This window comes from Silene latifolia, chromosome 5 (assembly GCF_048544455.1).
Source record: "Silene latifolia isolate original U9 population chromosome 5, ASM4854445v1, whole genome shotgun sequence".
Taxonomy (NCBI): domain Eukaryota; kingdom Viridiplantae; phylum Streptophyta; class Magnoliopsida; order Caryophyllales; family Caryophyllaceae; genus Silene; species Silene latifolia.
The window spans coordinates 61,568,465-61,580,943 of record NC_133530.1 but is presented as its reverse complement, the minus strand read 5'-3'; the positions used below and the strand labels follow the sequence as shown (position 1 = coordinate 61,580,943).

General features: G+C 38.5%; 1 protein-coding gene and 1 non-coding gene across 2 annotated transcripts; one reads left to right on the top strand and one right to left on the bottom strand.

Annotated features, from left to right (window-relative positions):
- Nucleotides 1-4,961: 4,961 nt before the first annotated feature.
- Nucleotides 4,962-5,068, bottom strand: LOC141658081 (small nucleolar RNA R71). The gene has a single exon (XR_012548990.1). It is a non-coding gene; the product is annotated as a small nucleolar RNA R71 (small nucleolar RNA).
- Nucleotides 5,069-7,531: 2,463 nt separating this feature from the next.
- On the top strand, nt 7,532-11,810 carry LOC141657460 (uncharacterized). The gene is made up of 2 exons (XM_074464710.1): nt 7,532-7,667; nt 7,901-11,810. Exon 2 carries the CDS (start codon nt 7,905-7,907, stop codon nt 9,540-9,542), a length of 1,638 nt encoding a protein of 545 aa, XP_074320811.1. The 5' UTR covers nt 7,532-7,667; nt 7,901-7,904; the 3' UTR covers nt 9,543-11,810.
- Nucleotides 11,811-12,479: the final 669 nt, after the last annotated feature.

Genomic DNA, 12,479 nt, shown 5'->3' with positions numbered 1-12,479 from the left:
ATGACATGAGTTCTATGTGTTGTGATAGATAGTGGAAAAAAGAAAAGGGAGATTGGTATGGCTTAATTGAGGCATAGAGCATGTTTTGTGAGACGGGATGAGTGATATGATTGTGTGTTGAGTAATGTAAGAGTAAGTGAATGTGGGCAAAGAGTGATGTAAGTTTAAGGAATGTGAGAATGAAAAAAATTGAAAGAAAGGATGTGGATAGTAGCAACCTGAGATGTATAACGAATTATGGAAGGAGATGGTTAGAAATAGTGTTGAGTAAGAATATATGTAATGAAAGGTCGTTTTAGAGGAATTTAGAAGAGTGGTTTATAGTGAACTTAATGGAGACATGTCGCGACGTGGATTTGCAGGTAGTGACTGAGTTTGGAAATTTGTGTTATCGAGAGACAAAACTAATGTGTGATTTCCTTGGGCAATTACCGGTAAATAAAAAAAAAATTGAAAAAAAAAATGATTTCTAGAGATGTAATTGTTTGAACTTTAAATGTTGATTTTTATGGACAAGTTAACGACAAGTGTGAGTGAGTGGAGTGATGAGAGGGGACACATGGTAAGGAAGAGTGAGATAATATCGATAAGAAATAATGGGATTGGAATTTTGGAGCAATGAGAAGGTGATCGGAGCACTAAAAAGTTAGGAAGAAGTAATAAGGAGTTGAATGGTCAATTGCTTTAGTCGAGTGTAAAAAAGAAAGCATGAGGAGAGTAAAAAGTAAGCTAAGGAAAAATTTTCACCGGAGTTATGTGATATAAAGGTAAGGAATCATCGAAATGTGTGAAATTATCATGAGGATGTTAGTTAATGGTTATATGGGAGCTTTAGGACAACATGATTAATAATGAGTTTCGAGAAATTAAGGAAAATAAGAAGTTAGTAGAATATCTGCATGATATGAGATTTTGGTGGAGAAATGGATGATGATTCAATTAAGGAAAATATTGGGAAGAATGTTGAGGTAATTTTGTTCATGGATTCGATGTTCGTTGTTTGGAATGTTAACCAAAGATAGAAAAGAAATCATGATGTTTAGAGATGAGTGAACAGGTTTGATGTCCGGACAGTGGTAGTGTTAAGGTCTTTGACTGGTGGTTAAGGGTGAGGGTATATTAGAAAAGTGGCAATTCTAAAGAGGCTGATTTTGTAAAGACTGAATTGATAAAAGTATGGTTGTCAGGAAGTATAAGACATAGTCTTAGGAGGTGGTTTCTCATAATGAGTGTTAGCTGTATGGTTATGTATGGCAGAAGGTGCTGGTGATACGAATGGAAGAATGTGATGAGGGGCATGCGAGTTAAGCTCGGACAACAGGTAACCTTTGTTGAGTGGTAACTTACGTGATCAGGATTGACTGGTTGGATGTGATTACGGGTCTGTGATATATAAATGTTTATGTGAGGTTTTGACCTCACAAGACGTGGTATGGTGTGATTATCATAAAGTTGTTATTTGAATGTTCCGTAATGCATGTTGAGTACGCTAATCTAATTGAATGATATTCAAAAAGGTAATAATTTAAGTGATCTGGCATGACTGGCTATACTTGTATGTATTCATGATACATGTCAAACTGTGATATGGTAAGAGGATGATATTCACGAGGTTATTATCTGTTTAATTCATATAATATGTTGCTTGTGATTTAGTAAAGTGGATTTGAGTCAGTTTTTCTTGTTCGAGAAGTTATGTTGAGCCAGTACTTATGGGATTGTGTAAGTTGTGATGACTATCGATGTGGTTGTGGTGCCTCGGGTGGTGATCCGGGCACGATATTTAGTGTTGTGATGCGGGTATTTTCGCACTGCGGTGTGGCTGTTTGTGGCGGTGTTGTGATGCCGTCACCGGATGTGGTGGAGTAGGCAGGATGTTTATGATTCGAGTTTCGAAAGTACATACCAGTTATACATAGATTGTTGTTTTGTTTGATGTTGCTCCTGCGAGTTTCGATTGTGCGAATAGACAGTTGTCTTGTTTATTGATGTTTCTTACCGATTCGATTTTGGTATGAGAGTAGAGTATGATATGAAGAGATTTGTATATGTTTTCGTTGTTGTCATGGTATAGTGACATTCTCGTTGATGGGACACAATCGTCGGTTGTTACTGATGATTTTTGATCTTGTTTTAAGATGAGGCTTTACACATAGTCATGGTAAGTGATCGGTGGAACATGTGTTGTATTGATCTGGACGCTGCAGGTGGTTCATAATCAGATTTTGGGACATTGAGTGTAGGGTGTTGGGAATTAGTGTCATGTTAAGTTTTGTATGAGTTTTGTGGTAATAAAGAAAAGAACTTGAGGATCTAGTGTGAGTGTACGTAACAAGTGTGGATCGTGAGTTATGCTTTTGACGATAAGAGTTTTATGTGGTTTATATAGAGAGGTGTGTCATGTTGCGGTAATAGGGAACAAGTGAAGTTTTGGGTTAAGCTAAGGATTTTGTGGGATAGGTTAGGTGGTGTGACGAGTGAAGTGAAGTATGAGAGTTGTTTAAGTAAGAGAGCCTTGAATGTGTCCATGGCGAGTGTTTAGGTTCTAGGTGGTTATCTTTGACATGCGGTGGTGATGACGATAATGAAAAGATATATCTAGGATTTAGTATTAGTGAGTTACGAGGACGTAACATTTATCTTAAGAGGGGTAGGATGCGATAAACGAGATTTTGATGGTTGTACATATGGTAGTGATATGTTCATTTTATATATACTTTTACCCCTCATTTTAGCTCGGTTTCTATTGATTATCATACTTTAATTAGTATACTTTTGAGCTAATTTTGTGTTCTAGGTGTATTGTTGTGTTTGTTACGGTTTTGTAGGAATCTAAGCATTTAGAGGCTTTTTCCTATGATTTTGTACACCAAAGTTCATTAAGCTAATTAAGGCCAAACATTGGACTAAGCATGGAACATTGGATTGATGTTTGCATAAAGATTTGTTGGATTGAAATAAGAATTACAAATGTTGCCAACAATCAAAGTCAAGCCCAACTTCAATGTCCTTACTAAGGTCAAACATTGGATGCCATGAAAGCTTTGGATGCCAAGAAGAGCTTAGGATGCTAGGAATTAAGCACTACCGAAAGAAGCATAGAGATCCCTCACGCAATCAAGCACGAGCGAAGTGGAATGACGAAGGGCACATGACCCGATCGGGGCCGCCCAACCCCGATCGGGGCCACATGGTTCTCGGTTGTTTTTGTTCTTCCTCCTCTCCTATAAATAGGAGAGGTATTCCTAGGTTCTAAGCATCTCATTTTACGACTAATTCTACTACAATAAGCCTCAAGCATTATAAGTTTTCTCTCTTTAGTTTTCATTTAAGTTATAAGTTGTTTAAGCATTCCTTAGTTAATCTTTCAATAGTTTGTATTTCAAGAGATTTTCAAGCATTTGTCATTCAATCTTTTGGTTATTAGTTACTTGTTCTTCCATACAAGTCTTCCTTATTAAGGTATTTCCCATTACAAGTTTACAATTTACACCATTACTTTAGTTATCACATAGTCATTATAATCAAGTTTTTCATATTTGCTTTAGCTTTGTTCTTTACATATGTTATATCACTTAACTAATATAATTCATATAACCATGTTTAATATTCTTTACAAATTAGTTTGCATTTTACATCTTAGTATGAGTAGCTAAATTCTCTAGTCTAAAGGCTAGGGGAGCCATGCAAAATCAAACATATAATATGACTAAATAAAGTTCGTAATAATATTGATCAATTGTTTCCACCACATGCTTGTTTTTGTTATGTTTAATCTTTGATTATCGGCCATAGTCATAGATTATATTTGTTCATTCGTTCTAAAGTCGAGAGGCACGGAATTGAATAGACTGAGCATGTGTGGTAGGACGACCTAGTCATGGACGAGAGTTTCTCTAGGACCCGGTCTATGGTTGACACTAATGCCGTAAGGTGGGTGTCTTTAAGCCTAAGCAATTGACAAGATTATTACTATCAAGTTTATCATGTTATTATGTTTACCTTTGCATGAGTGACCCGAATCCTTTAGACTACCTTTTATCATTCCATTTACATTGCATTTTCATTAATCATCAAACAAACAAACAAAACCAAAATCGTAATCAACCTCGATAAAAATCTAATCACAGCAATTCAAGACGAAATTCCCGTTTCCTTGTGTTCGACCCCTATTACTACATTTAATTGTGTCTAGGGAAATTATCTTTGCATAGGTGTGCGATAAGCCTATCAAATTTTGGCGCCGTTGCCGGGGAAACGGTTTCATTACTTATTGAATTGACGATTTTTATCTTGTTTTTCTTTGTCTTGAGGAACACTTGTTCCTTGAGACCGTTACTTATCACTTCTCTAGAAATTGTTGTCTTATGCCCAGGTCCTCTCGAAGTGGAGAATTGCTCTCACCGGATTCCGATCCCGAGAAAACATTTAGGAGAAGACGACGTTTTTGGAAGGAGGTAAAAGAAGCCGCTTCTCCCATACAAATTGAAAGTGCTAGAAAGTCTTATTTAGACGATCTAGAGGTTCTTGAAGGGGAGGAGGTTTCTTGTTCATCAACTCCACCACGACCACCATCTACTACCAAAAAGATGGTGAAACTTTCCGATCACTCAAAGCCCACTGCGGCCATGCTTCCGGCCGGTATCACCACCACTCAAATTACCGCGCCGCAATTCGAGATCAAGCCGGCTTTCATTAGCCTTGTGGAGAGAAAGCAATTTGGAGGAAGTCCTTTGGAGGATCCCAATTTGCATGTGCAAAACTTTTGTGACTATTGCTCCATGATCCGTCAAACGGGCGTCACCCAAGACCAAATAAGGGAAATACTTTTCCCTTTCTCTTTGAAGGACAAGGCCAAGCTTTGGATCAATAGCCTTGACCGCACCACCTTGGGAATCACCAATTGGGAGACATTGGCTCTTGCTTTCTACCAAAAGTTTTTCCCACCAGAGAAAACTCAAACATTGAGGAGCCAAATCACCGGATTCCGTCAACAAGCTCTTGAGAGCTTATATGAAGCTTGGGAGAGGTACAAAGAGCTTCAAAGGCAATGCCCACACCATGGTCTAGATGATTGGTTTCTGGCAATAACATTCTACAATGGATGTTGTGCCGAGTCCCGAAGGATTCTCGATTCCGCCAACAATGGGCGGTTTGATCAAATTGACACCAATCTTGCTCATTCCACGATAGAATCTATGGCAATCCATGATGCCCAATATGTCAATTCCCGAGTTGTGCCACCTAAAGGTAAAGAAGAATCCTCCAACAACTCCGTCTTGCTAGCTCAAATTGTTTTGCTCCAACAACAATTGGCGGAGAGGGATGCTAGAGATTCCATTCAACAAGTCAATGCCATGTCCTCAACAAACCAAATCGTTGTGTGTGAAGGTTGCGGAAGTGCGGGTCATTATGCCGCTCATTGCCGAACCCCCATTGAAGAGGTAAATGCCTTTCAAGCCTTTAGACAAAGTTCATATCCACCGGGTACATTTTCCAACACTTACAACCCGAATTCAAAATTCCATCCGAACTTGTCTTACACTAGCAATAATGTGCTAAACCCTCAACCCCCACCACAACAAAATGCCTATGCTCCTCAACAACAAAAGTATATCCCTCCACCGGGTTATCAAAATCAACAAAGGCCCCCACAAAATAATTACCAACAAAATCCACCGCAAAATAGCCAACAAAACAATCAAGGTGGTGGTAAGCTTGAGGGCATGATAATCCAAATGCAAAAGGAGTTGTTGGCTCAAATTCAAAAGAATGATCAAGCTCATAGTGCCGCGGTCAAGATGTTGGAACAACAAGTGGCTCAATTAGCCGCCTCTAGCTCTCAAAGGAAGAACGGTCAACTACCTCCCCAAGGTGAGCAACCACATGAAACCGCTAATTCTATTTTCTTGAGAAGTGGTTCAAGCTATGATGGGCCATCCATGACTTTGGATGATGAGGTGGTTGTTAAAAAGGCTAAGCTTGGGGGAAATGACAAAGGGAAGGCTAGTGAAGAGCCTATTGTTAAAGATCGTGTGCCATTTCCTCATCGATTGTTGATGCTAAAGAGGAAGAGCAAGCTTGATGGCAAAGATGTTGGGTCTCCTATGCAAAAAGAAAGTGATGAGGTGGTTATTGAAGAAATCTCTCCTAATGCTAAGGAGAGTGATGTCGTTTCAAACAAGGTGAGTGCTCCCAAAGAAATAGTGAATGATGTGGAGGATGCTCCTCCAAAAGAAGTTGTTCAAATGCCATTTCCCCACCGTCTAGCAAAGCACAAGGAGGAAGGTAAGTTTGCTAAATTTTTGGAAGTTTGTAAGAATTTGCAAGTCACCATCCCGTTTATGGAATTGATTACCCAAGTCCCTTCTTACGCAAAGTTTATGAAGGAAATCCTCTCAAAGAAGAGATCCCTCAATGTGGTTGAGACCATTGCTTTCACCGAAGAGTGTAGTGCACTCTTACAAAACAAGTCTCCCCCGAAACTTAAGGACCCCGGTAGCTATTCTATTCCTTGCACTATAGGCAAATATACCATTGATAAGGCCCTTTGTGACCTAGGTGCTAGTGTAAGTGTCATGCCCTATTCCCTTTGTGAAAAACTTAACATGAGTGCTTTTAAATGCACAAGTATTACATTGCAAATGGCGGACCGTTCTTTAAAGCGACCTCTAGGTGTCTTAGAAGATGTTCCCGTCAAAGTTGGCAAGTTTTTCATACCCGTTGACTTCCTCATACTTGATATGGCCGAGGACCCACAAACCCCAATTATATTGGGTAGGCCATTTTTACACACCGCGGGTGCGTTAATTGATGTGAAAAATGGGAGGTTGACGTTGGAAGTGGGTGATGACCGGGTTTCCTTTAGCAAAAACAACACCATTAGAAGTCCAATGTTACAAGAGTCTTGTTATCTATTTAGCACTATGGACTCTTCTTATGCCTCTACTATGCTTGAGTCCTCACTAACGGATCCGTTAGAGGACAATATGGGTGTTGTTTGCTTTGTAGGTGACGATGCTAAGGGCACTAATGCTAGGAGTGCCAAGAGGAAGAGGAAATTTTATTTGAACAATTTCAAATGGTTGAGAAATGCAAAGATAGCTATGAAATGGAGCTTGGTTGGTGGCAAGCTCAATGACAAAACTTGAATCAGATAGCTTCTTACGTCGTGCGGGACGTTAAACCAGCGCTTCTTGGGAGGCAACCCAAGCTTTTTTTTTTTTATTGTTTTTATTTATTTTTCTCATTTTGCTGCAATTAATTGTTTATCGTAGATTAGTAATAATAATACTCAACTTAACGATTTTTCTTTTGTGATTTATAGGTGAAAATGAAGAAAGGAAAAAGGAGTGCTTAACACGCAAACCCATGCAAACACACCCATATACGAGAAAGTCAAAATCCGGAGAATGGGTCAACCCCGATCAGGCGCCCAACCCCGATCGGGGCCGTGTTCTTTAGAGTGCTTTGGGCATTTTTTCGGGTATGTAAAAAAAAAAAAAAAAAAAAAAAAAAAAGAAATTTTTCTATCATTCTAAGTTCAACCCGCGACACTCCTACTCTCTATCTTCATCATTTTTCTTCATTTTCCTACCTAAAATCACAAGGGAATTTCAATTTCTTCATTGATTTGCAAGCTTTGTTCAACCATTAACATCTAATTGGTAAGTTCTCTTCTATTTTCTCTTTAAATTCATCCATTACAATCAATTTATTGGATTATGCAAACCCTAAGTCAATTTGGGGGAATTCGAATTAGTGCTTTTTAGTACTAGAAATTGATTGTAGAATGCTTATTACATGTTTGTAGTGTAAATTAGTTCACTAATTCACACTATTATGCCTATTAGGATGAATTTTGGTTTGCCTTAAGATGAATTTTGTCTTAAAATTTCAGAATTATGGCACCAAGAAAAGCCCCTTCACAAGGTGCTTCTAAGAGAAGGAGAGGTGAACCGGAACCTTCCAATGCAGCGGAGGATATCCCAATGGAGGAAGTCCCACAATGGCATGACCCGGACTATCCAAATGTGATCTTTAATTCACTAGCTCAATACAACAATTGGGTTGTTTTGAGAAGCAAAGGTATGGAACCGACGAAATTCATCAACCAAGCATCTTTAAACAACATTGGAATAGATAAAAATGTGAAAGCTTTGTTTAAAAATCTTGGCATGAAATCTTGTTATACAATGAATTATAAGACCTTCCCCGAACTCACCCTTGAGTTCTTAAGCTCTTTCGAGTTTCACAGGTCTAAGAAACCCGGTTTCATTCTTTTTGTTACCTTTCGATTGTTTAATGAAGATCATAGGATGGACTTAGCGGATTTCGCCGCTATCTTTGATTTGCCTGGCCATGACTTACCATTCGATTCACCCACTGATTATAACCCCGATTTAACTTGGGATGCCATTTCTCACTTAACTTTTCCAGGTTTTGATCATATACCTCATCAATTCATTCATTATCCCGACATAAGGGTATGGCAAAGGTTTATGGGGTGGACTTTTTTTGGTCGAAATGAACCTCACTCGGTGAGGAAAGTTGAGTTAGAAATCTTGGGTGCGTTCTTAAATGTTAATGGTGATGAGAATTGGGGAATTAATATCCCCTACCACTTTGCGGTCCACTTGACCAAACAAACTAACACCAAGAATAGTTGCATTGTCTTAGGTGGTTTGGTCACTAGAATTGCTCACCATCGGTGTCGGTTTAACCAAGAAACCACCAATTTGACACCATTGCTTGAGTCCAGGTCTAAGGGAGTTGGTCTTGATTATGAATATTTTCTTTCTTGTAATTGGTTTAAAAATGAATATCCCAACATGACTTGGAAGATAGGTAGGCAAGACTCCATTCGTCTACCCGAAGAAAAGAAAGAGATCAGGGCTTTAGTTCACACTAAGCCTCGTCGTGGAAATGCCCCCTTTGTTAGACCGACTTACCATTTACCCCTTAGGGGTGAGTCCACTACCACTGTTGAGAGACGTGTGGGAGGTTCATCCTCCCAAGCACGTCATTCCACCTCTAGCCTTGAGTCACCATCTAGCAGAGAAATGATGAATATGATGCGGGAATTGAACTTAGGTGTTAACCAAATTCGTGACGACCAACGTCTTGCATTGCATCCTATTTATGATCATTTTGCTAGGCAGGGAGTTATCCGACCCGAGGGGCCGCACCCTTCATTTTATACTTATCCCCCGGGTGAATTTCCCCCTCCCCCTCCTAACACTGATGCAGGTACATTTGCTCGCTATGAACCCGGCCCGGACTTTTGTGGTTCGGATTATGGGGTTGAGGCATTGCCAGGAGGTTATGGAGGATATGGAGGATATGGTGGCTACGGTGGCTATGGTGGGATTAGTAGCTATGGTGAAGGTCTTGGTAGTGGACAAGATATTGGTGAGTATGTCACTCCTCTTCAAGGAGATGACTCAAGTGGAAGTGGCCAACAAGGAGAATCAAGTGGGAGTGGCCAGAAAGAGAAGAAGAAGAAAGGGAGGAAGGGGTTCAATTTTTGGCCCTTTTCTTAGTTGATCAATGAAGAAATCCCCCGAATTCATGCTAGCTTGGGGGGGCTAGCAAGTTGAGTAAGTTTTTAATTGTTTTGCATATTAGTTTAGATCTTGCAACCCATTAAACATAACCTCTAGTCCTTCCTGTTTTGTGCTTTGAGCCATTTTTATGGTTTGATTGGATGATTTGGATAGTTGGCACATTGAGGACAATGTGATGTTTAGCTTGGGGGGGGATTGCATTTGCATATAGTGTAGATTGCATGTAGTGTAGAAATTTTGAAAATTATTGAGAGAAATTTTTGCTTTGTGCTTGCTTATAGCCTACTTTCCTCTTTGCTTATCCTATTAATAGCTTGTTGCTAACGATTTATTCTATAATGATGGGATATTAGCTACATGGGGATGTCTTGACATAGTAGGTAGGAGATGGAGAATGAACCGAATAGGCTTGATCTTGACTTTTGGCAAGCTACAAAATGGTAAGGTAGAACCTCTTTTGACCGACGCATCCATATCCGGTCTCTCTTAGGTGAGTGTAGGTGTCTCCTTATAAGGTGTGTTACATCAAAACGCACAAGTATGGTTCTCATGTCATCTCTTGGTAAGCATTCATTCACTTGTTATAGCATTTTGGAGAATTTTCCCTTCACAAACAATTTTTCCTTGTTATAGCATTTTGGAGAATTTTCCTTTCACAAACAATTCTCCCTAGCTACATTATAAATTGCCTACCCTTGTTGAGCTAGTAGCTTTGTTTGTCCTTGTTCGGGTGCTCGATTGGGATTTATTTCAAAGTTTGGACAATCATGTGAGCTTGGTCTTAAAGCTCAAGAAAGAAAAGAAAGAAAAAAAAAATGATGATGAATTGAATTGGAAAAAATCAAGAAGAAAAAGGAATGAATAAGCATGAAAGAAAATGAAAAAAAGAGATGAATAAATTGAAAAAGAAAAAAAAAAAAGGGGAAAAAGAGAAGAAGTTGATGTGAGAAAATCTCATGCATTATTCATATATTTTGGAGGATTTTCTCATGATTTGCATTGCAAAATTGGGTTAGAAATAGGATTGAGCACCTTTACAATTTGGTAGTTGCTAGCTTGACTTAGCTCCACATTACCATAATTCATTTGTTCCCCCTTCTTACCCATTACATTATTGCCTTCTTCCTACCCATTTGGCTTCTTTATCATGCTTACATATGATTATCCTTGCTTACTAGTTTTGACATGTTTACCATATTAGATTGCGGACACATTGTTATAAGTTGAGGATAGTTGAGTGTTCACTCACAAAAATTGTCCTTTCACATATAAAAGAGTTTGAGTGTCCCGTGAGAGTCCATAAGTCAAAAGATCATGCAAAAGCTTAAAGGTTCATTCAAAGTTTTCTATGCTACGCCGTCATATAAATCTCATCCATGTCTTGCTTTATTCCTTGCCCATGTTGTTTCGGGTTTTTAAATCGTTATGCTTAGCTTGTTTAGGATATAGCATTTGATGGATTTGGTTTCTTGCTTGAGGACAAGCAAGGGTTTAGCTTGGGGAGTTTGATATGTTCATTTTATATATACTTTTACCCCTCATTTTAGCTCGGTTTCTATTGATTATCATACTTTAATTAGTATACTTTTGAGCTAATTTTGTGTTCTAGGTGTATTGTTGTGTTTGTTACGGTTTTGTAGGAATCTAAGCATTTAGAGGCTTTTTCCTATGATTTTGTACACCAAAGTTCATTAAGCTAAACAAGGCCAAACATTGGACTAAGCATGGAACATTGGATTGATGTTTGCATAAAGATTTGTTGGATTGAAATAAGAATTACAAATGTTGCCAACAATCAAAGTCAAGCCCAACTTCAATGTCCTTACTAAGGTCAAACATTGGATGCCATGAAAGCTTTGGATGCCAAGAAGAGCTTAGGATGCTAGGAATTAAGCACTACCGAAAGAAGCATAGAGATCCCTCACGCAATCAAGCACGAGCGAAGTGGAATGACGAAGGGGCACATGACCCCGATCGGGGCCGCCCAACCCCGATCGGGGCCACATGGTTCTCGGTTGTTTTTGTTCTTCCTCCTCTCCTATAAATAGGAGAGGTATTCCTAGGTTCTAAGCATCTCATTTTACGACTAATTCTACTACAATAAGCCTCAAGCATTATAAGTTTTCTCTCTTTAGTTTTCATTTAAGTTATAAGTTGTTTAAGCATTCCTTAGTTAATCTTTCAATAGTTTGTATTTCAAGAGATTTTCAAGCATTTGTCATTCAATCTTTTGGTTATTAGTTACTTGTTCTTCCATACAAGTCTTCCTTATTAAGGTATTTCCCATTACAAGTTTACAATTTACACCATTACTTTAGTTATCACATAGTCATTATAATCAAGTTTTTCATATTTGCTTTAGCTTTGTTCTTTACATATGTTATATCACTTAACTAATATAATTCATATAACCATGTTTAATATTCTTTACAAATTAGTTTGCATTTTACATCTTAGTATGAGTAGCTAAATTCTCTAGTCTAAAGGCTAGGGGAGCCATGCAAAATCAAACATATAATATGACTAAATAAAGTTCGTAATAATATTGATCAATTGTTTCCACCACATGCTTGTTTTTGTTATGTTTAATCTTTGATTATCGGCCATAGTCATAGATTATATTTGTTCATTCGTTCTAAAGTCGAGAGGCACGGAATTGAATAGACTGAGCATGTGTGGTAGGACGACCTAGTCATGGACGAGAGTTTCTCTAGGACCCGGTCTATGGTTGACACTAATGCCGTAAGGTGGGTGTCTTTAAGCCTAAGCAATTGACAAGATTATTACTATCAAGTTTATCATGTTATTATGTTTACCTTTGCATGAGTGACCCGAATCCTTTAGACTACCTTTTATCATTCCATTTACATTGCATTTTCATTAATCATCAAACAAACAAACAAAACCAAAATC

Coding starts and splice junctions, on each gene's coding strand:
- LOC141657460 (XM_074464710.1), top strand. CDS start 7,905: ATGGCACCAAGAAAAGCCCCTTCACAAGGTGCTTCTAAGAGAAGGAGA.